The sequence below is a fragment of the Mustela erminea genome, chromosome 8 (genome assembly GCF_009829155.1).
Source record: "Mustela erminea isolate mMusErm1 chromosome 8, mMusErm1.Pri, whole genome shotgun sequence".
Lineage (NCBI taxonomy): Eukaryota > Metazoa > Chordata > Mammalia > Carnivora > Mustelidae > Mustela > Mustela erminea.
Genome location: NC_045621.1, coordinates 38431970 through 38454199, shown reverse-complemented (window position 1 = coordinate 38454199; position 22230 = coordinate 38431970). Strand labels below are relative to the sequence as shown.

The 22230-nt window shown below is 45.1% G+C and overlaps 1 protein-coding gene and 1 long non-coding RNA gene across 2 annotated transcripts in view; both read right to left on the bottom strand.

Annotated features, from left to right (window-relative positions):
* Positions 1–5670: 5670 nt before the first annotated feature.
* CAB39 (calcium binding protein 39) overlaps positions 5671–22230 on the bottom strand; it is an 88365-nt gene continuing 71805 nt past the window's right edge. The window contains exons 6-9 of the mRNA XM_032355124.1: positions 16570–16629; positions 12390–12455; positions 8808–8951; positions 5671–8223 (exon numbers count right to left, since the gene is read on the bottom strand). Of these exons, the coding sequence (XP_032211015.1) occupies positions 8035–8223; positions 8808–8951; positions 12390–12455; positions 16570–16629 (459 nt within the window). The 3' untranslated portion in view covers positions 5671–8034. The remainder of the gene's footprint in view (positions 8224–8807; positions 8952–12389; positions 12456–16569; positions 16630–22230) is intronic.
* Positions 17908–21458, bottom strand: LOC116597419. Its single transcript, XR_004288594.1, has 2 exons — positions 21089–21458; positions 17908–20383 (listed from the first exon to the last, which is right to left on the bottom strand). It is a non-coding gene; the product is annotated as an uncharacterized LOC116597419 (long non-coding RNA).

Below are 22230 nucleotides of genomic sequence, written 5' to 3'. Positions count from 1 at the left end.
ACACAGGACGGAAACTTTATTTGCAACAAATGAAGAGATCAAGGAGAGTCATGTCCGAGGCTGGGACTCCATAGTGAGAGTGAATGGGTTTCCCTTATTTAGAGTGAGGATGAATATTTAGAAAGGGGAACCTTATCTTCATGTGTGGAGAAGGCTTGAGGGGGCTTGCGTTTTAAGCAAACATTGTCATGTGAGTGAGGCTTGTGCTCCCCCTTGGGCTCGGGGGACTAGTATTATAACAAGGTAAAGGTAAATGAGTCACTCCAGGGGTCACTCTCAGTCCCTCTGCGCAGGCTTCAGTCGTCAGTGGGGGGTGTGGTGGGGCGGTGTGCAGCTCGGACTGGCTGCCCCGGCTCTTCTGGGCAGTCATTCTTCAAGGGTAGTTTTGGTTCCATCATGCGATGCTATGCCTGTCAGGTGTTTTGCTGGAAAGAAGAGCTTACGGAACAATGTGGGAGAAAGGCTGATGGGTACAAACAAGCAGGTGAGCAGTGAAGCTTAGGTCTGGCGGTCCGGCTGGTGACAACTGGGCCACAACTATTGGCTTATTGATTTTTGGAGGAAAACAGGCCATGGGAAGACGTTGTAGAGGGTCAGACTAAAGAAAAAAGATCCTGCCCGCTGAGTCGGTTTCTGGCTCTCCTACCTACTGCTATGTGGCCTTGGCCAAGGGGCTGACCCTCCCTGTGCCTCTGTTTCCCCATCTGTAAAGTCGGGATCCCAGAGAACCTACCCAGCTGAGTGTCATAAGGATTGAGTTAACCCTTGCAGAGCACTGGGTAATCACTCACTGTTATGAGGATTGTTGGTGATTAACCAGGAACCCTGGAAGCATGGGGATCTGTTGACATGGGTGCTTCAGGAGGACTTAGATGCGGAAGGTCAGCAAATATTTACCTGCCAGTCACCACAAAATACACATTAAATCAACACTGATTCTCTATGGCATCATCACACAACTGAATCTCCAAGTCTGTTTCCTAAGAAGGGAAAAGAGCTTTCTTGGGATTTTAGAAGGCTTGTTGTGATCGTTGCGAGGATGTTGCATTTGCAACCTTGAGACCAACGCACTTCAAGGCAGAACAAGCAGGATTTGCCCTGCACAGGAAGGGAGGAACGGTTGGGAGATGAGGCAGGAATTAGGAATAAGAGCAGAGCTGGGGGTCCTGGCAGGTGGGCCTCCCTGAGTTCTGGTTTGGGCTGGCACATCTGGGATTGCGGCTGGGCACCCATGGGGCAGTGGGAGAGTGAACTCAGAGAAGGTGCGATTCATGCTGCTCAGTCGCCTTAAAAACATGGGGCCCCTCCCCTGGGGCTCAGCAGTATCTGTGGGGCTTGTATCCCCCTCCTCCCAACATTTCAAGCAAACAGAAAATTCTACAAGGGAAGTTTACAGGGGAAATGATGTAATGGGGAGAAGAGACAGATCTCTCATGCAGAAAAATTCCAAATAATCCGTGCAGATACTTGCTACTTGCTTCCAAGGAAGTGGAGCCTGATCCCCACTCCTGGAGCATGGGCTGATGTCATGACTTCTACCACAGGACAGAATCCAAAGAGGGAAAATGCAAAAACAATGAATTCTGTTACGCTGAAAAGAAAAACAAACAAACAACATATAAGAGAAACAACAACAACAAAAAAAAAAAAAAAAAAGAAAGAAAGAAAGAAAGAAAAAGAAAAAGAAAAAAAAAAGAAAGAAAGAGGGAAAATGAAAGAGCAGCTTTACTGCAGAGAAACCCAACAACAGGGTCTCCGCCAGATGTTCAAGGTCAACATCAAGTGATTCAAGTGATAAGTCGAGGGGCTGTGTGCACCCTTGATACGATGTAATGAAGACAGGACTCTATCTGGGTGGTCTCCCTCCTCAAACCCAGAGTCTCATTCTAATCAGGAGAAAAAGTTCAGATCCCACCTTTGAGAGATTCTACAAAATACCCCTCATGGCAAAGGGAATCTGAGGAGCCGAAGGAGACAGGATGGACCAAATAAACGTCATGTTGGGTCCTGGGAGAGATCCGACACAGGGGCAGGACATTAAGGAAAAACTAAGGAAATGTGAGTCAAGGATAGATTTGAAATGTTAATAATAACACACCAATATTGGTCCATGAATTACGACAAACATTAGTTTAGGATGTTAATAATAGGAGAAATCATGTGTGGGGAATATGGAAACTCTGCTATCTTTGCATTTTTTCTGTAAATCTAAAATTTTTAAAAATATAAAGCTGCTTCAAAACAAAACAACCATATACCTACCACCTAATTTGGACCCTTCCCACTTTTCTGTCTCTATCACAGTTTGCGTGTGTATGACAGACACATCTAGCTCTCCCTCTGGCTCTTTATGTACCTCTCTTGACTGCCCGCTTTTTTTTCCCCTCAAAAGGGCACTCTGGAATCTGGGCAGGTGGGGACTCAGCACCAGGGGGTCTCAGGTAAGGCTGTGCTCCAGGAATGCCCCTCTGGCAATGCCCGGTCCCCAGACTCAGCAACTGCTGGCAACAATTAGCTCTATTGCCACCCAGTGGACTTTTTAAAAATTAAAGTTGTGTGCTGGGGAGGGGGAAGCTGGAGGCCAGGTAGGCAGGGGTTGCCTCTGGCTGGGAGCATGTCTGGGCCCAGCAGCACAGGACCCTCTAGCCCTATGGTGAATTTTTAGCTAAACTCAGACAATTGCTAATCCTGGCCCCAATTCCCAACTGTGCAGTCACTTCGTAGGGTTATATATGCCACACTTTTCCAAAAAAGTCTTTTTGGGAAGGAGATAGAGCATGAAGGAATCGGGAACTTTCCAGTTTTGCTAGTATTTTTGATGACCAGGAAGAATAATTTCGGCGTGGCGGCCTGGCGTGTGTAGCTGTTTTTAAAAAGATAAGTATCTGGAGGCTTCGGCTGACTGGGGCCTGGGTCTGCAGCCTGCGCTGGGTCACAGGTACCCAGTGTCAGGCTTTGACACACACATGCTGTGGCCACAGCCTCTCCTCAATGCTGAGGCCAGAGGAACTGGAAGCCCTGAAGGGCAGGCAGCAAGCATGGCCGCTCCTCTAGGAGAGGCCCTGTGTGTGACACGGCTGACCACATGCCTCTCGGTTAGGGGAAAGAACGAAATGGCATGTCTTAGTTTGTGTCTCCCCAGAAGCAGAGCCTAGGACAAAGGTTCAAATGCTGGTCATTATTTGGGACTTGATCCCAGGAAGTTCTGGTACAGAGTGGGGCAGGAGCCAGGGGAGGGAAAGAATCTGACAGAGAAACGTCCTGAAACCCTTAACATCGTGGTTTGGGAGCTCGGTTCTGCTGGGCAGCACCTATCCCAGCTGAGGTCAGGTGAGGACGCTGCGGTGAGGGCTGCTTCTGGGGACATTAACGGCCACCCTTTCGGTGCCCTGGGCCACAATAAACAGTTCTGAGGGTATAAGTGTGCTAAGGAGGTGGGCTTAGGCCCTGCTGGGTCCTTAGTGTATTCGTGTTGGGGTGGGTGGGCACTCAATCCTACCCCCCACCCTCATCTGGGGAGAGGTCCCAGGGTGGGGGCTGCCTGAAGGCTGGGGAGAGAGAACTCAGGACCACGCGGAGATTCAACTGAGCAAGAGGAGGTCCTATTTGGCTTAGGAGTAGGGCTGGCACAAGGGGACCCTCCCTGCCTTCTCCATGCAGGTGAGACTTCGTAAGGTGGGGAGACGCGAATGTCTCTCTAGTGTGGAAGGGAGTATGCTGGCCACCCACCAGGGTGGAAGGAGAGGGAGCCAGCTGGGGGCCCAGCCTGTCTGGAAGCTTCCCCTGGGCTGACCCGAGGCTCCTCCCACAGCCTTGTCCACTGCCCTGTAGAATCTGCACCAAATGGAAGACCAGGTACTGAAAAACAGAACAGGACCATGTTATTTCCACAGAACACCAAGTACTTAGGTGATAAACATTTACTACCAAGGAGCTAAAGCTCATCTTGTGGAGAATGTTGAGAAATATAGACCTTCTCCCCGATCTCCAGTGTTCCCTCTCCCTGAAGTGCGACCTAGAAAAATGTTATTTCACAAATTACAGGGGACACGACCTCCTGCCTAGAAACCCGGTGGTCAATGTACTCGGGGACCTAGATCCCCAGGGACACGCTAGGCCCGAGGCCTCGGGCACATGCTCCACCTTCTGGACGTCCGTTCCCATCTGGTCACACTGAGCACCCAAACATCAGCGGGGCTGTAGAGGTCATTGCGAATAAACACAACACAAAGCCCTCGTGTCAGCTGGGAAGCCACAGGGCTTTGTGCAAAGATCACCACGGCCTCCATCAGCGTGCACTTGGGCAGGGACAAGGCTCCATGAGGGCGGGCTTGAGAACTTCTGTCCCTGTTAACTGTGTCTTGGGTTCTTGGGGCCTGCTGGAGGAATGCAGGTCGACCAGAAGTGAGGCAAACACTGGCAGCCGGAAGCTGATGGTCCTGTCACGGCAGAGCTGAAGTGGAATGTGTCCAGACTGCTCCCGAGGGAGGTTTTTCCGTGTGGCTGGCTTCCAGCTCGCTTCCAGCCAGCTGAGAGGGCTCTGAGCTTGCAGTGTGGAGTGTCCTACCTTGTCCTTCACACCTTCTAGAAACAGGATGGTCAGAGAGAGGGTACCAGGCTCTGAGAACTGCTTTAAGGACACAAATGGCCAAGGGGAGAACACTCCTTATAGAAGCAGTAGCTGAATGGAAGTGTGTCTGGGGCATAGAATTTCTAGTGAATTCTCAGGAGGGATGACTCGTTATCTCAGAGTGGCTCTAGTCTCCTGAATGAACAATGCATCGAGCATTGAGCCCTTAAAAACTTTTAGAGTCATGATCTTCTTTGGTCCTTACAAATAATATATATAAATAAAGGAATCGGGGGAAAGCTACGCATTATGTCTGAGCAGCCTGAGACTCAGTTTTTCTTGCTGTGGGGAGCTGACACCTGACTGGTGACTGGTAAGAAGTGGAATATGTGCTAACGCATGAGGCCAGCCCTCAGCACGGCCACTTCTTCATATCTCATCAGGGAAAGAGCAAAGTCACAAGTTCTGACCTTATGGGACCCTGTCACCTTTGGAGATGACAGACTTAACTACCTGGAAGAAATAAGCAAGAAGTAAGATGTTGTTCATATCAAGTGCTTTGACGAGAACATGTCCCATGCCATCTCCACAGAGAACGGAGGTCCCATTTACAGACCAAGGTTAAAATGAGAAGTGAGGACAGGGCTGTGCACTCCCAGCCCAGGTGGCCCGGGGACAGACGGTCGCTCTGGTACTTCTGCGCTCTCTTGCCTTCACTGCAATCTCACCCTGATATCTGTAAGCCTCCTGCCCTGTGGTCCAGTTTTACCCTGGAACATTCACAGTAAAAGGTCACGGAGCCATGGAGAAAGGACCCACTCCCCAAATGCTAGGGTCTAAAAAAGAGCCATCCGACAAGGGGTGACAACACTGAACTGTGAGAGGCAGGGCCAGGGACCTGGGAGCCCCAACACATAAGGGAAAGTCACATTTGACACCAAAAATAAAACCAAGAATAGGAAAAAAGACTCGGAGAAGCATGTGTATTAACTATTTCCGGTTAGTCTGTGACAAGATTTGTGCCTATGTGTCTCCTGCTGGGGCTGTTCACAGACACAAATAGAGCTATCTGTAAGACACCATAAGAATGGACAATGCTGTTTCTCCAAAATTTTATTTTAATTTAAATTACAGGGCCAGCCAGATATTCTGATAAGAAATTTACGTTTCCTCAGGAGAAAAGAAATGCTTTCATGGCATTGTTAACAACTGTATACATCTCCACTTTTTTTTTTAAAAGGGTTAAAAATCACAATGAGTAACTGTAACTGACTTATGTAAAATTAAACCTTTATAACACAAAAAGAAACCACTTCCAGTATAATAGTTTTGGTAATATGAATATATTAAATGTTCATAACTTCAAATGCAACTTTTCAATTTTGAATGTTTTCACATTTTTCTTAAAAAACAGAAACAAAACAAGTCTTAACTCTGCCCAGATCCCAGTGCTTCGGAGGCGTATGGGTTTTGACAGGCTGCACCCCCACTGCCTTCCACACAGAGGCGCTAGTGCCCCGGAGCCGCCCCCAAGTGGAAGCTGTTTCAAATTTGAAGAACCAGCTTGGCAAGGAAGGAAACCTTTCTTCCACTAGGTTTGACTAACGTTTTCATGCTAAACCCAGATACCAAGCACGAGACCACAAGAACCAGAACACTTTGTCACGGTCAAATCTGCCGTTCCCTTCCTAAACATCTTGGATATTTTCATTTCAAGGAGCTTGGGTTGCTTTCCATACTTCCGACAGAAAAACAAATTATTTTACACAGATTTTTAGAAAAGACAGCCTCAGAAAAACCAGTTATAACGTAGGCTGCCTTTTTAATGAGATGGAATAAAACAAATCTGTTTCCTGGAGCTATTTTCCCCACTGGTATTCCTATGAGGGCTGAAAACCTCATGCTTAAAACATCCACTGGGCGTCTCATTTTGCTGGCTGATAAATAATTCAATTAGTGAGAGAGGCTAGCAAAGAGTAATTATATAAATTTCTTAATCAGCTACAGCCATGCTGAATTCGAACTGGCAAACTCTGATTTGTTAAGTTATTAGTTGTGATCTTGTATTACTAAGATGAACAGATACCATTCTAGTAACTTTACACAGGTATGTTCTAGGAGACATTGTTCTGCCGTGGTCACAGTAACAAAAAGTGGTGCAAAATCAGTTACTTCATAAATACTGATCATTTGCAGCATTAAGGAACAGGACATTAAAAAAAATAAATTTCCCCATGAGACACCTAGGACTAGGGACTCTTCTTTTCCTAAGAGAAGCCAAAGTTTTAATTACTCAATTTCACAACTATTGTATTGGATTACTTATTCTACAAAGGAAAAGGTGCTCTACAGAGGCTCCCCCCACACATGGAGAATCAGCAGTCATTTAACATAATCGGGGTCATTCGTATCTGGCAAATTCATGACTCATTTAAATGAATAAGGCCAACATCGCGCAGGAAAGCGTAGCCAACTGACTGATGGCTCCCCAGTAGGTAACTGAATACGAAGGATTGGTTTCCATTTTTTTTTTTTTCTTTTAATGCTGTGATACTTAAATGTTAAATCAGCATTTTCATGTGATCGGAAGTATTTCAATTACATATGAGCATTCATTTTTTTTTTTTTTTGCAAAAACTCAATATTAGGTAATAGTTACATACTAATACAGTAACATTCCTCTGCTGTACAAATTAAATCATTTAAAAGAAATGAGCATTCTAAGAATTATATACAAAAGAAACCTGTAAGCATTGCTGAAATGAAATGCAAGGTGTCACTGTTAGCTCTACTGGTTTAAAATACCTTCCAAAGAGTAAAATTAACAAATACCCTTCAACATACCCAAGTTTACAAGTCTCAAGAAAATCAAATGTCAAAAAATTCTAGAAAGCTGTGAAAAGCATATATACATTTTCCTTATGACCTTATGAAGCTTCACACCTTCAAGAAGTTGCTATCAGTTTATTTGCACATCAACTTTATCCACCCAAAAAACTCACATCTCGGATACAGCTACCCTCTCGTTTCAAATACAGCTCTGCTCCATCGTCCTTTAGTGAAGGCGTACAACCTTACCAAGAAGCCATGCTCAGAGATCAACGCAAACACGCAGGTTTCATCTGCTAACAGCAATCCCCTTCTTCCCCAACCCACACCACCGTCTATACACCTGCCTCCAGAAACCTAGCCACGTTCAGAACTCCTACAGCAAACAGAGTCCTTGAACCCTGAAACGACACAAAGATCAAGAGAAAGTCCACGTGTGCTCTAGTGTGCAAGAAAGCAGCAGCTACGTTCTCCAACTTGGACTAAAAAAAAAAAACAAAGGTAAAATGAAAAACCGTTCACTTAACAGCAGGTTAGCAGTAAAGTTCCTCATGAACCGATAAAAAGCGCCTGATGCTGAATAGCTAACAGCAAATGCTGAATTTGGACTTAATATTTTAGATGTTGATTGGAAATTAGGCTTCTTGCTGAGCTGGTCTCTTCAAATCCCTGATCTGTTTAACTAAATAGGTCTTCTCATCGTTAAATTGTTCGTCCTCGGTCCTGTCATTCTGAAACTTGCTGAGGAACTCTATAAGTTTGGTCTGATTCTTGAGGAGGATGTCTAGGATGGGCTGCGTCTTGTTGGGATTGGCTACAAACACCTGCAAAGAGAGAAACCAGTGTCAGACACAGGAGAGAATGGGAGCCTGGCAGTCCGTGGTCAAGGCAGCCGCAGAGGCTGCTGCTTGGGAAGATGTCATCTGACAAGAGGGGTGTGCATGTGTGTGCGTGCATGTGTCTCTGAGGGGGAAGATTCCATGTGTCAGTCCAAAGGACTGATGCATTCATTCATGCTCTGAAATTCAGTAGCTGGTATTAAATACAGACTGTTTTTAGAATAAAACGGGCAGAAATTATATCTAGGCACAGAAAGCCAGAATGGATTTTAAGTACTGAAACCTCCAAGAAAAGGATTAAGGAATGGATTACCCTTTACTTTGTGATTAATAATATTCTATGCCAAAGATAACTGACACGCCTCCATAATATACGTTTTTCTGATCCCCAGTCCAGATGATAAACCCTGTTTCTGGGTCTATTTAAATGTCATACTATACAAATGTGAACACTGACTGTTGGGTCACTTAGATTACCAAAATTAGGTGAGTAATAGTTCAATAACCGGTCAAGGAAATGAGATTAACAACTCTGGAGGAAAATACTGCTTAGAGTTCTAGCACTCTACCTTAAAAACGTGGAAGGCCTCAAACTGGATGTTACGACTCTTGTCTCGTAGGAGATTCATCATTAATTTGAGGTTCTCTGGTTTACTGATGTACTTCGTCATAATTGTGAAGTTGTGTCTGTCTAAAAGTAGTTCACCGAGAAGCTGAGAAGACATTTAAACAATTAACTCTTACATTATCATCAAGATTTCAAGTAAAAGCAAAGTTTAAAAAGAAACTTCATCTTATAATCACTATTGTTAAGCACAGAGTGTTGTTAGCAGGTACTCAGAAGACCGATGAGCTGAACTAAAATTATAACTGAAAAATTACTGAGTGTCCACTACTTGCCACTCGAACACCTCGGCCTTTCTTCCGGGGGTAAGCCTACGGGAGTCCAGCATTGCTCTCTGCTCTTGACACAGTCCAAGGCACATTGGCCCTGAATCTGAAACTGTCAGAGCTACTCTTTAAAGATGCATTTACATTATCTCATTAAAAAAAACAAACAAACCCACAAAACCCATCAAAGAAAATGGTCAGAAGGTAAGTTGTTGATAATTTTTATTTAACTACAAATCTTAGCCTAATTGAAAAATTATTTATCTGGACCTTCCAGGACAGAGGGTTCCAGGTTCAAAGGTGGAACACAGGGTACCCTTAAGCCTGTGAAAGTTATGCTTTCAGTGTATCAGCTTCAGGAAGGTCTATAAAAATGAGTATTTCTCTTTTCTGTCTTCAGCAAAGTATCCTGAAGATACTCCAGTTTTTTCTTAATGACTCCTCATCATCACTAATGACATCAATTAAGCTTAAAAGAGCCTGTCTCCAGGGCTTGCTGAGTTTGAAAAAGTCTATTATACCCTATCAGTTCTTGGTTTCCACACTGTCATTGCTTGCTCTAGTTCGCAGTCACCCCTTCGTGTTGGCAGTGGGCCAGCTTCTACTGCAGCTTCTACTGTGGGTCTAGCGTGCCTGACTCATGGGGCTAGGGGTCGAGTTGCAGTCCTCGTGGACAGCGGCAGAAGCAGAGTGGTAGAGGGCCAGGCCCCGGCATCAGCCTACCAGGGTTCCAATGCTGGCTCTGCTCCCTGCGAGCTCTGGAACCTTGAGCACATTATTTAACTTTCCCTAAGCCCTAGTTCCTACATCTCATGAGACTGCAGCGAGGAAGAAAAGCATGGATATGTGCAAAGCACGTTAGTCTTGAGTCTGAACAGAGACACGGGGTGAGGTCCAAGGGAAGCAAAATGCATGAATGCAGTTATGGATTTATTGCTTTAGTTAATTCCTTTTTTGGATTCCTGGCTATGTTCTAGATACTTGGAAGTTGCCAGAAGACTGGTCTCTAGATAAGCAACATGTCGTCATATGAAATAAAAAATACCCTGACATATAGGAGAACAAACCTATTCTGCTTAGGGTTTTTAAAGAAATTATAAGAAGAATTCAGAAGCTCAAGTTCAGGCTTCACATCAATCTGAATCACAAATAATACAACTTTCAAGGTAAGACCCAACAAGTATTGACTCTTATGAAGACTCTAAAGTTACTATTAAGTATGTGAAGGTTTGTAGCTTTACTAGTGTTCATTTTTTATCAAAGAAATACAGAACATGACCCATTTGGTTATCTGGAGATTATCAGTTTAGTTATCTGGAGGACGGTAACTGGTAATTCATTGTATTTCTTTAGACATAAAAATAAAAGTCTGAGGTATTGCACAGGGAATATACATTTGCTGATAAAATAAATACAGGAATAATAAATGCCAATGTAGCTGCAAAAAAAGGAATAAAAATTAAAATTCATTTTTAAAGTAACACTGGTCCTCAAAATATCTCCATGCGTTCATGAGGTGTTACGAAACTGCAGGAGCCAAAGACTGGCTTTGTGTCCATGACTAAGGTCTTGCAACTGGTGGTCTTAACCTTCCTTTTCATGTTGGTAATTCCCAAGTGGCAGAAAGGTCTTGAAAGCTCTCCTCCTTATCTAAGCAGCACTAAAATTCAGAACTTGGTCAAAGTCTATTGATTTGCCAATAAACTACCTTGCTCCCCATCCTGTGAAGAGGTATTGGCCCTGGAAGCTACTACCCTAGGTAATCCTGCCTGCGATAGAAAGGGGCTGCTGACAGAAGGCCATTTTACTGTATGGACAATCACAGGGGAGCCTACAATGTATCATGAACCTTACAAGTATGTATTACATCATACTGGTGTAGCGGGAAGAAAATGTCCTTAAACAGCCACCAGAAGTACCGCAGCCCATTCACCACCCCTTGCTTCGCCCAAGATGAAAAGATTGGACTTATCCTTGGCCATCGCCAGCCAGCACTCCTAGGGAAGGGAAGAGGTTAAGGATCCTGGATGCTGAACTACAGGCCAGGCTGGGAGGCAAGGCCTGAACAGCAGCAATGAGTGGGAAGTGCCCCAGCCCGACCAGATCATTTCCTCAGCGACTCATTTCCAAAATGTGGTTATGACTGGTCCCCCACTGTAGGAGTCACAGCCTTAAGGGAAAAGGAGCAAGTAGCTGGCCTGATAGCAAGGATCCTTTTGGAATTTGGATGGTAGAGTGTTCTTATCAAAGGACACAAAGTACAAAAGACACTCCTGATGTCTTTTAGTCGGTTCCCACAGAAAGATAAGGTCTTCACGAGTGATGTCCCCATGGCAGGAAAGGAAGCAGGAATGCAGGCCTGATCAGATGAATGCAGACAGCTCTGATAGTAAGAACTCCGAGCAGAGTAGAATTTAAAGTGGACATGGCAAAAAGTATAAATGGAATTAGAATTTTCCCCCCAAATCCTTTGTGATTTCCATCTATAGTTCCTGTCAGGACCACTTACTGACAGAGTGAAAGATATGCTTTTATGAACTGCACTGAGAATTTTCTAGAGCAGAGGTCAGTCAGCAAACTTTCTGTAAAGGACCAGATAGGAAACATTTTTAGATTTTGCCAGCCATATGGTCTCTGTAGCAACTGTTCAAATCTGTTATCCTCTGAAACATAATATGTAAATATGTAAATAAATGAATGCATCTGGGTTCCAACAAATATTTACAAAAATAGGGAGCTGGATCTGGCCCATGAGCTACAGTCTGCCAAACCCTGTTCCAGAGTTTTAAATCTGAAATTTAAATTTCAGACAGAACTGTCCATATCCCAGGTTGACACAAAGCAGCCAAAACTGCCTGTTGATCAAGATTTCATTGCTCATGTCCCCTCTGCGACCCCCCTGCTCCCGAAACAGGCCCATGCTGTCCCAGGGAGCACAACAGCTACTGGGCCTTCCTCTGGTTGAGATGATTCTAAGTGTCAAAAATAGGCTTCCAAATGTAAAATACAGCACTGCTAAGAGGTAGAGACCACTTCAAAACTCCGTATATTCCACTTTGGTATCCCTATTCACAGGCAGGTGGGCAGGTACCCTGTGTGGACCCCTGAACTCCTTCCTTTCCACAAAAATCTTGACCATGGAGAAATGTATTTTCCTCTCATAGGTCTAAGACCCATACAAGCATATCTCCCTTTCCCCCCAAAACAAGTTTCAAACACTGGGTGAAGAGAAGTAACCCACATAAAATAATCAGTCATACCTTGAGTGACTGTCTTTTTGTCACATAATTTTCTGAATGAAGTAACTTCTCATATTCACTGAAGAACTAAAAGACAAGAAAACATGTATCAGGAGTTATATTTTTAAAGATTGAAAGAGAACATTATAAAGCTTGAGCACAAACCTTTTTTTTTTTTTTTTTTTTAAAGATTTTACTTATTTGCGAGAGAGTGAGAGTATGAGCAGGGAGAGGGGCAGCAGGAGCAGGAGAAGTAGATTCCCTGCTGAGCAGGAAGCCTGATGTGGGGCTCGATCCCAGGACCCTAAGACTGTGATCTGAGCTGAAGGCAGATGCTTAACTAAGTAGCCACGCAGGTGCCCTTGAGCATGAACTTTTTTTTTTTTTTTAAATTTTACTTATTTATCTGACAGAGATCCCAAGTAGGCAGAGAGGCAGGCAGAGAGAGAGCAGGAAGCAGGCTCCCTGCTGAGCAGAGAGCCCCACGTAGGGCTCAATCCCAGGACCCCAGGATCATGACCTGAGCCAAAGGCAGAGGCTTTAACCCACTGAGCCACCCAGACACCCCGAGCACGAACTTCTAACACCACAAAGGCCACCAGCTGCCCTTCTGTCTCACACAGCCCTCCCCAGTGGTGCTCAGAGTTCCTTAAGGGCTCTGGAGGATGAACTCCAGGAGTAGGGCTCCTGGGACTGACCTCACCCAGTGCTAGACTAGCCAGGTCCATATGGCTTAAATCTCGTCGTCTTCTGTCATCCAAACTCCGTATGCACAAGACATAACTCCTACCCTCCAACTGTTTCTTAAGGTAGAGTCAGCTCTCATTTCTTGGCGTTAGAAAATTTCTGTATAGAAAATTTCTCTGTTTTACAGTTCAGTGAGCCTGAAGCACAACTACAGAGAAAAGCTACCCGTTCTTCCAGTGCATCAAGCAAAAGGAGAAAATAATCGAAAAAAAGAGTAGGAGAAATTCAGCACTGTCAAATAGGTAGGTGTCCTTAGAGTAGTTGGGACTTGGGCTCAATCTTGACTAAGGGCAGCAATTTCATTTAGAAAAGGGGAGGAGGGAAGTGTTCTTCAGAGATAAAAAGGGAAGGACACCGCATGAGTGAAGATTGGAGAATGCACAATGTGACATACTTAGGAAGTGACACGTGTCCACTGCATTTACAAAACGGGAAGTGACACGTGTCCTCTGCATTTATAAAACAAGCACAGCGTCACCGGCTGGGTAAGGAGCAGAAGCCCATCAAAGCAGGAGGTAAGACATGGAGACGAGGGACACAGAGGCCAAGGCCACACCTGCTGCCAACTGTTTGTGCCTATGCTTTCCCATGGGTCTGTATACAGCAGGCACTAGCAAACTGCCACTCTTGGGCCAGATCGAGCCTGCCACCTGCTTTTATACAGTTTTGCTGGAACACAGCCATGCTCATCAACGTCCTGCAAATGAGTCTGTTTGTGTATTGTTTATGGCTGCTTTCTCAGCACCACAGACAGGAGAGGACAGGGAGAGGGGAGAGAGAGACACTGCATGGCCAGGAAGCCTCGAATATTTACTCCCTGGCCCATTACAGAAACGGTTTTCTGACCCTTGCTTTTAGAGCTAACCCAGAACCTGTGCTTCTGTCTAGGCAGAGGTGGGACGGAGACCTCTGCAGAGAAGGATGTTAACCCACACTTCTGCTCAAAGGATCATCAAACCAACGATCCAAACAACTGGATCTGCGTTCAGTCGGTGACACAGAATATGTTCCCCTCGAGTACTTGACAGAAAATGCAGGTTAAGATGGTCTGCGGCCCAGTTCTTCTGATAAGCGTAAGCACAAGAGACTGTCCGGCCGGAGGCCTGACTGAAGAGTGCCCGTGCAGTCCACGTGCCACACCCCCACCGCCCCCTTGGGGGTAGTCGACTCTCTTCCCTGCGTTAGGAACCAGGGTGAGGACAGGCACCGCTGTGGCTCCTCCAAGATCTGCTCTCAGGGAACTAACCGCACTTTAGTTTGGCATCTCAGTCATCCTGAGGGCTGCGTCCACTACATCCCACTCTGATCCAATTTCTCTGAGAACCCCAATGGGAGAAATGTGTTTTGTTTTACAGGTGCTGTGATTTTTTTATGGATTCTGTTTCCCTCTATCCTTCTGGTTATTAGGAAGCTCAGGGCCCAGGTGTGCAGGACTTCCGGTGACACAGTCTTATGTAATTGCACCCCTGGCCCCTCGCTCGCCTTTTTGATCCCTCAGATCTGACCTCACAGTCTACACACTTCTGTCAGCTGCCTCCCAGAAATTCTCCTAAAATCCTGTTAACCAACGTCATCCATTAATAACATGTAGGAAACTATTTGACTACAAAACTAAACCAATGTCACTGCTAGTTTGTACCTTCGGTGGGCTTTAAGCTAAGACACCAGTGTGCTCAGTCAGAGAATCCCTGAGACCTGGCAGCAACACAAACAAGCCGCCGACGTTTACTAGCTGCTCACCGTGTTCCAGCTGCCACCATCATGCCCACGACACACACGTTCTAGGTCCTCACAACAACCCATGACAACAGAGATGCTGCTATTACAAGCCTTCATTTTGGGCTGAGGATTCTGAGGGCAGAGGGTGAAAGAAGGCAGCCACCCAAGGTGGGGCTGGGACTTAGAGCCAGACTCCTGGAAGCCTCGTGCCGAGCCCATGCTTCTAACTGCTGTAGAAAGGCCCCCATTTTGAACCAACACACATGCAAAGAAACATACTATATCCAAATGGAAAATTTAAAAAAACCAGATGACCAGCAATGTCTAAGCCACTCGTGAGGCCTTCTATGGGGGACTCCCTATGTACTGAACTTTGCATGATGGATGTTACTGAGTGGGAGGGAGAGAGGAGCACGCATGAGTTCAAAAGCGCAGATTCTGCCTCCGAGAATCTTACAATTTAGTTGAACAGCAAAGTGAACAATGAACAGTATGAATATAATGTGCCTAGGATTTCAAAAATTCACACGACCAGTGGAAGAATGGAAAGTTAGGCCAGATCTCATGGGTTAGATGGGAATTTTAAGGGGACTGTTACTATCCCAGCCTCTCTAAGCAGACACATCCAGTTGTGGACAGTACGGCATTAAGCTAGTCTAGCATTAGGAGGCGCTCATGGGTGTGGTGGGGAGCAGAGCCCCGGCACTGTGGCCTGAGGGCTGCTGTGCAGATCTAGAGCACTCGGGATTGTTGATGAACTTCCAGTTCAGTACCAGGCAGTGTGACATGGGCTCAAACCAGAAGGAACCCTACTGCTGGGCTAGTCCACTGTCCTCACTTTAAAAGGAGGACGGACGTCTGAGTCCCCCAGGGGTAACGGCCTTGGTCATGGCCACAAGAGGCAGCAGCAGAGCCCTCTAGCCTAGTGCTCGTCTCACCCTCGTGGTCACGCCCCTTCCTTCTCTCTCCCCGAAGCAACAGAATGTCAGCAACCGATGGAAAGGAAGGGAGAGTTAAGTCATAATAATTTTCTTTTTATCTTAATTGTATATTGTCGTTCGGCAACAAAGCACTTTTACTTCCTTCCCTAAAGCAAGAAAAGATGCAAAGGGTACTGTGTCAATCAAAAAGATAAAATTCTACTCCTGACCAAGGTAAGACTCTATTACCTTAATTCAGTAGAGAAATGATGATAGCACCATATAAAACCATTATAAACATATGCAAAATAAGTTATCTGGCATAAAAATCTAACTTAAGTCTTTCATTTCTGGTACAAAACTTACAATTCATTAGTGTGAGAGACAGCGAGCGCGTGTACGCATGTGTGCGAGGAGGGCAAAGGGAGAGAGACAGAGAATCTTAAGCAGGCTCTAGGCAGCACGGCCAGAACCTGACATGGAGCTTGATCTTATGAATCTGAGATCATAACCTGAGCTGAAATCAAGAGTCATATGCCTTTTTTTTTTTTCTTTAAGATTTTATTTATTTGACAGAGAAAGACAGCGAGAGAGGAACACAAGCAGGGAGAGTAGGAGAGGGAAAAGGAGGCTTCCCACTGAGTAGGGAACCTGATATGGGGCTCAATCTCAGGATCCTGGGATCACAACCTGAGCTGAAGGCAGACGCTTAACGACTGATACACCCAGGTGCCCCAAGAGTCATAAGTTTAACTGACTGGATGCCCCAGATGCTCCCAAACTTATAATTTTAAGGTACTAGTTCATATACTTACTTTATCATAATGTTGTTCCAAAAATTCTGCACTGAGCAATTTATGTCTTGTAAGTAAATCCTAGAGAAAGAAAAGACACAATTTTACAGTTGTTCTGCATTCAAATTCTTCAAAAAAGAGAATCCTAAAACATGCCACGCCACTTTACCTGATAAAAACTTTTGTTAAAAATCACTATACTTAAAAACATTTGAACATGAATTATATTCAAAATGCTGATTCTAGGTAAAAGTGAATCAAATCATTAATAATTTGAAACTGTGATTATAATGACTGTGATTGGTCACAGGTCTATAAATCTTAGAAGGAAAAATTTAAAAACAAACATAAATTCAAAGAAATACAAATTCAAACAAAGGGAATAAAGCAATAAAGCGAAATAAAAATAAATGATTGTGGTAAAATGTCAAATAGGGTACTGTTCCTGGTGGAGAAAGAGGAAATTTCTTTCATTAGAAAAAGCTGGAGGTTCCATTTTCTTCCTCCTAAATTCCGTTACATTCAGTTTCATATCTAACGCAATCTTTTTCTTAGGGACAGAATTTTTAAAAACCCCACCACCTTATAAACATCAGCTCCTAAGTAAGCAGACTAAGGCTGCAAAAATGTAGAATCAAACCTCAGAATGTCTCAGAGTCCAATTACGCATGACTACAGACTACAGCTTATGCCTCACCCATATGGCCCTCCCACGATGCAACTCAAGGGTCATTCATTCAGAAAATACCTACTATGTGCCAGGTAAAGTTCTGGGTGCCGGGGCTACAAAGATAAAAAGATGTGGTCCCTGCCTTTAAGAACTTGGAAGTTAGCAATGAACTAGCCTTGGTCTCACAAGGTGGGAAGAGAATGGAACATGTGACAGCAGAAACAGTCAGTTACTACTTGGTGAATTACTGAATTGAATACAATTCCTTTAGAGCCACACACTGGAGAGCTTAGAGCCAATAATCTCTGTTCTCCAAACCAACTCTCCTTGTTTTCTTAGCTGTTGATGTTTGAGTGGCCCAGGTCACGATGAACTAGTGTTTCCTGACGTATGTCCAAGTGTAATGCCAGTCCTGAGAAATGCTCTAGGAAATGCTCTATGGTCAAACACGTGTGGAAAGCACTACAACTCTGGCATCCTCGTGGGGATCTGGCAGGTCTCAAGTGATCCTGGAGGGAGCTCTTTTGTTGTCTACTACATGACAGCCCTTCCCTGAAACGGCCTCCTCACACAGGCTTTCCCCTTGGCCTAGCTAACTACCACCTCCGAACCTTGCTCCCACATCACTGCCAAAGAGAAATCTTCCAGACTGGTCACCAGCACCGAAGCATAGACAGAGTTGTTTTTACGTCTGTGGGATTATCATCTCTCTCATGCTAGACTCTATGTTCTAAATATATAATAGTCATGTCTATTTTACTAATCTTTGAATACCCAGCACCCATGCAATGCCCAGCACATAGTAAGAGCTTAATATTTGATAAATGAATGAACCAACAAAAGCAGGGAATAGTTTTGGGAAAATATTATATCAAGCAATCTTCAAAGTATGCTTTTAAGAAGGCTTCTAACCACCCCAAAGATTTACAGGTGTTCAAACTGCTGGATAGGGTATGTACTGTATGCCCAGGAAAGACCTATCTAATTTTTTCCAAATTCCCTTTGGGGATAAAATTGAGAAAATTAGAAAACCTGACGTTTGAGCATCCTCAAGAAGCTGGAAAAGAAATGCCATGAAGCTTCCCCAAATGGGGCAGGAGATGGTACGGGCAGGGAGGGAAAGGAGAATTTGTATCTTAGCATACTGGCCCGCAGGAGTCAGTTATCCGGGAGTCAACTATCCAGGAGAGAGGTACACAAGACGTCAAATACATCAAGGATGCTTGTTAAAGGCCTTCCTCCTCCATGCTACTGTTGTCTGTTTACGGCGGTCCTCCCTGCGCAGGACCCTCAAGGGCAAGGATTTGTTTCGTTCACTGTTGAGCCTCAGCACCTAACAAAACAGTGCCTGACACGGGGCTGGCACTCAGGCTCTCAGGCTCGAGGTGTGAGCTGAATGAACAAATGAGTAAGCCAACTAAAGGATTAGTGTGTCAGGATCCGTGCAAAGGTAAGCGTCATTTCCACTTTTTCTGTGGTTAAGTCATCCTGGAGACCAATATAAGGAAGTACAACAAAAGGAACCTAGTGTTTGTGGCTTTGCCGTAATCTGACAGAAGAAAATGCCCAAGGCAGGGGTCTTAAAGATAGTGGCTCTCAACTGGGGTTGATATTAGGGACAGGTAGGTATAAAATATTGCTCTAGAAAGCAAAAGTCTAAATATGTGGTACAACAGATTTTTATTGAAGTTCTGAGTAAGGAAAGTACTCTGAAGGATAGATCTCAAATAGAAGCAAGAGCCTCACAGCTGGGCCGGACAGGAAAAGGGGGACTCAAACATTTCGCCATCTGGGGAAGATTCTATCACCATCTGGTTTCAAGACACCAGGAAACTCAGGAACCTGCTGTCAATTTGGGAATCAAATCTCACAGCCTTGGGGTTGGGAGACTGAAGGGGAGCTCTGAGACTGCTGAAGTAGGAGCCAAACCCCAACACAGCACAGGATGAAAGCTCCTTGTCAAGACAGGACACACCAGGGCCTGGACAGGAGTGACACATCTGTAGGGAAGGAGCAACTGCTGAGAGCCAGCCCCGAAGAAGGCGGATTCTAAGCAGGGAAAAGAGGTGGGGACTTGGGCAGAGCCTCTACCTACTGAGAGATGAGAAGGAACCTCAGCCTTGGGGCTAGAGCCAAGAGCTCTGCTGAGTTCAAACCACAGTGGGGGACAGAACTCAACGGAGAAGACAAAGGGGAAAGGTCATGCAGTCAGCGGTCAGCAACCTGCAGAATTTCCAGAATGCCCTGTAGTCCCAGACCAGGAGGTGCTGGGTCTGCTAGCAGTGTGGGGAAGGAGTGGGATCTCTGATTTCTTCCCTATCTAAGTTCTAGTATACCCCAGGCCCTGGCAGGACTGGGAGGAAGGCAGGGGTCATCTCCCGAGCCCAGCAGAATGAGCAGCCAACTTTTAGGGTATGCTAATTTGAAAAGATTCTTAAAAGCTCGTAAGTTGGGGCCTCAAACACCATGTGGCAGAGATGGCCCTGGGGTCCCTGAGGTAATGCCACTTGATTTCACAGAGCCCTGGCAAGTTGTGTGGCTCGTTTTCCTCCTTGGTGCTTGACCATGTCCCAAGACAAAAGACTCAATTCTCCCAACTGTGTGATTCTCCTTCGGAGCTCTTAAGGGTTAGAAAGTTCTCCCTCCGCTGGAGTCAAACCTATCCCCTGGTTATTTCCAGAAATTGCCAGAGCCGACAGAAATAGGTTCAACCCACTTTCTACAGGTCCCCACCTCACATACATGTGGTGCTCTCACAGCAAGTTCCTACCGAGTCTTCTCTTCTCCAGGCTAAATACGTCCAAGTTCCTTTAACCACTCCTCACACGACAGGTTCTGAGTCCCCCTCACCATCTACTGTCTTCTGAAAGTCATATATTTGTCTATGTGCCTCTTAAAGTGTAGTGCCTGGAACGGAGCACATTTATGTGTTGTTACCTTAATGGCTTATAGTGGGGGGAGACCATCGTCAGCTCCTTAGGTCAGACACTATGTGGTCGCATGTAGCTCTGGGGCAGCAGCATCACACTGTTTAATGTTACAGGACGGATTCAGAATTTTGTTTCCTCAGAGTGGGCTCTGGAGGCAGACTGCCTGGGTTCAAATTCTGGCTTCCCCATTTACAGCCTGACTTCACCCAACATTTCTAGACTCCAGTTTCCTTATCTATAAAGGAGATGGTTGAGTCGGATATGAAATTGCCTACATTTTAGTAACTATTACACTTAGAAAGTATTATACTGAGTATTAACTATATTATTATGTCTTATTCCCACATCCCTTAGAGTTGGGTCCTCAAGGGGAAGACCTCAGTCATCATCCTGTTCCATTATGGCCTCTGCAGATCGCTGTGAAGCCTTATTCTAAAATCACCACTGTCTGCTATCTCTCCCTTCATAGCTATCACCTCATATTTGATAAGAAGGCCTCCTCACCCTTTATCTAAGTTATTAACAATGTTTAGCTGGGCTGAGACAAAGCCCAGTGAAAAGCCACAGAAATTTCTCTCCGGGGTGATGGCAAATCCGTTCTCTAGCACCTTATGGATAGGGGATTCATTTAGATGTAAATCACCACGCTGAAACTTTAGTTCCTTTCTTTTCATCAATCCCATAAAAACAAATCTGTATGATTATTCAATATCCAGTATATCCTTATGGTCATAAAGGGATAATTCTAACAGTTACTGTTTTCTGCACACACACTGTATGGAGGCACAATAACCTTGACATACTAGTACTATCACCTCCAACTTAACAGAATAAGAGCTTGAGATTAAATCCACAGCAGAGCTGGGAAATGAACCCAGGCAGCCACACACTCTTATCCCTTCAGCTACTGCAACTATGAGATTAATAGGACTGAACTTACTCTTCGTGAATCCATGCTGGCTGTGGGTACATGGTTTCCTTTCCAAAATGCTCAGAAATCATCTCTTTAGAAATACTTTCTAGAACCTTACACAGGTATAACATCAAGCTCCAAGCTCCACCAGCCTCTCTGGGGAATCTACCTTCTTTTATTCTGGAAAAATTGGAAATATATTTGTTGGCCTTCTGATGCCCCTCCCCATCTCCTTAAGTCCTCAAAAAAGAAAACACGAACATTTGGCCACTGATTTACTATCTTAGTACATATTCATCCAAGCTGCAAATCGTGGACATATTTAAGCAGATAGTTTTGTTGATTTTTTTTTTTTTAATATTTATTTTTTAAGTAACCTCTGTACCCGACATGGGACTCAAACTCATGACCCCGAAATCAAGAGTCACATACTCTTCCGACTGAGCCAGTCAGGTGCCCCTGGAGCAGGTAGTTTTAATTTCCTTTTGAGACTCAGCACCTGTTCCACAGACTCTAAACTCAGGTTTATGGATGAGCTGCATTTCTCTGACAGTTTTTATGTGCAGGGTGCATTTTCTGGAGACATGGGTCTGGTCATATTCTTCAAGGATAGTGCAAGCCATAGATCTAGCCTTCTCTTTCCATGACACAAACAGTCTCTCAAAGAGGACACGAGCAAACGAGGAGAGGAGAGTCCTCCGGCAGGAAGTGTAAGACTGTCCCTGTGCTGACCTGGGCTCCTTCTAGGAAGGGTGGGGAGGGAAGGTCTGCCTGACAGCTCTGTGTCGCTTGCTCTCTCCCATGCTGTCTTGGTTTGGACTCTCCTTGATTTGGTTTCTTGGGAGAGCTCTCTGTTCAGGGGCCTCTTGAAAGGGTTCCTCCCTTGCCGTGGTCAGGAGCGGCTGAGACACACAGGCCAGGGTAGCTTCTCAGCGCGCCTCTTCCACAGTCCACCCTTGGCATCCTGCACTGTACTAGAAAGCTTCCCTTCCTCAGTGGACCTACCTGCCAGGCGCTGCCCAGTCTCTGCCTCTCTGGCTAATGTGACCTGACAGGGCAGCTGTCCCCACAGGGATTCCCACCACTGCTTTCTCCCTGGTGAGAATGTAACTCCAAGCAGCAGCCCTAACTGAAGGCTAATCATGAAATTATTGGCAAGGCCAACAAAG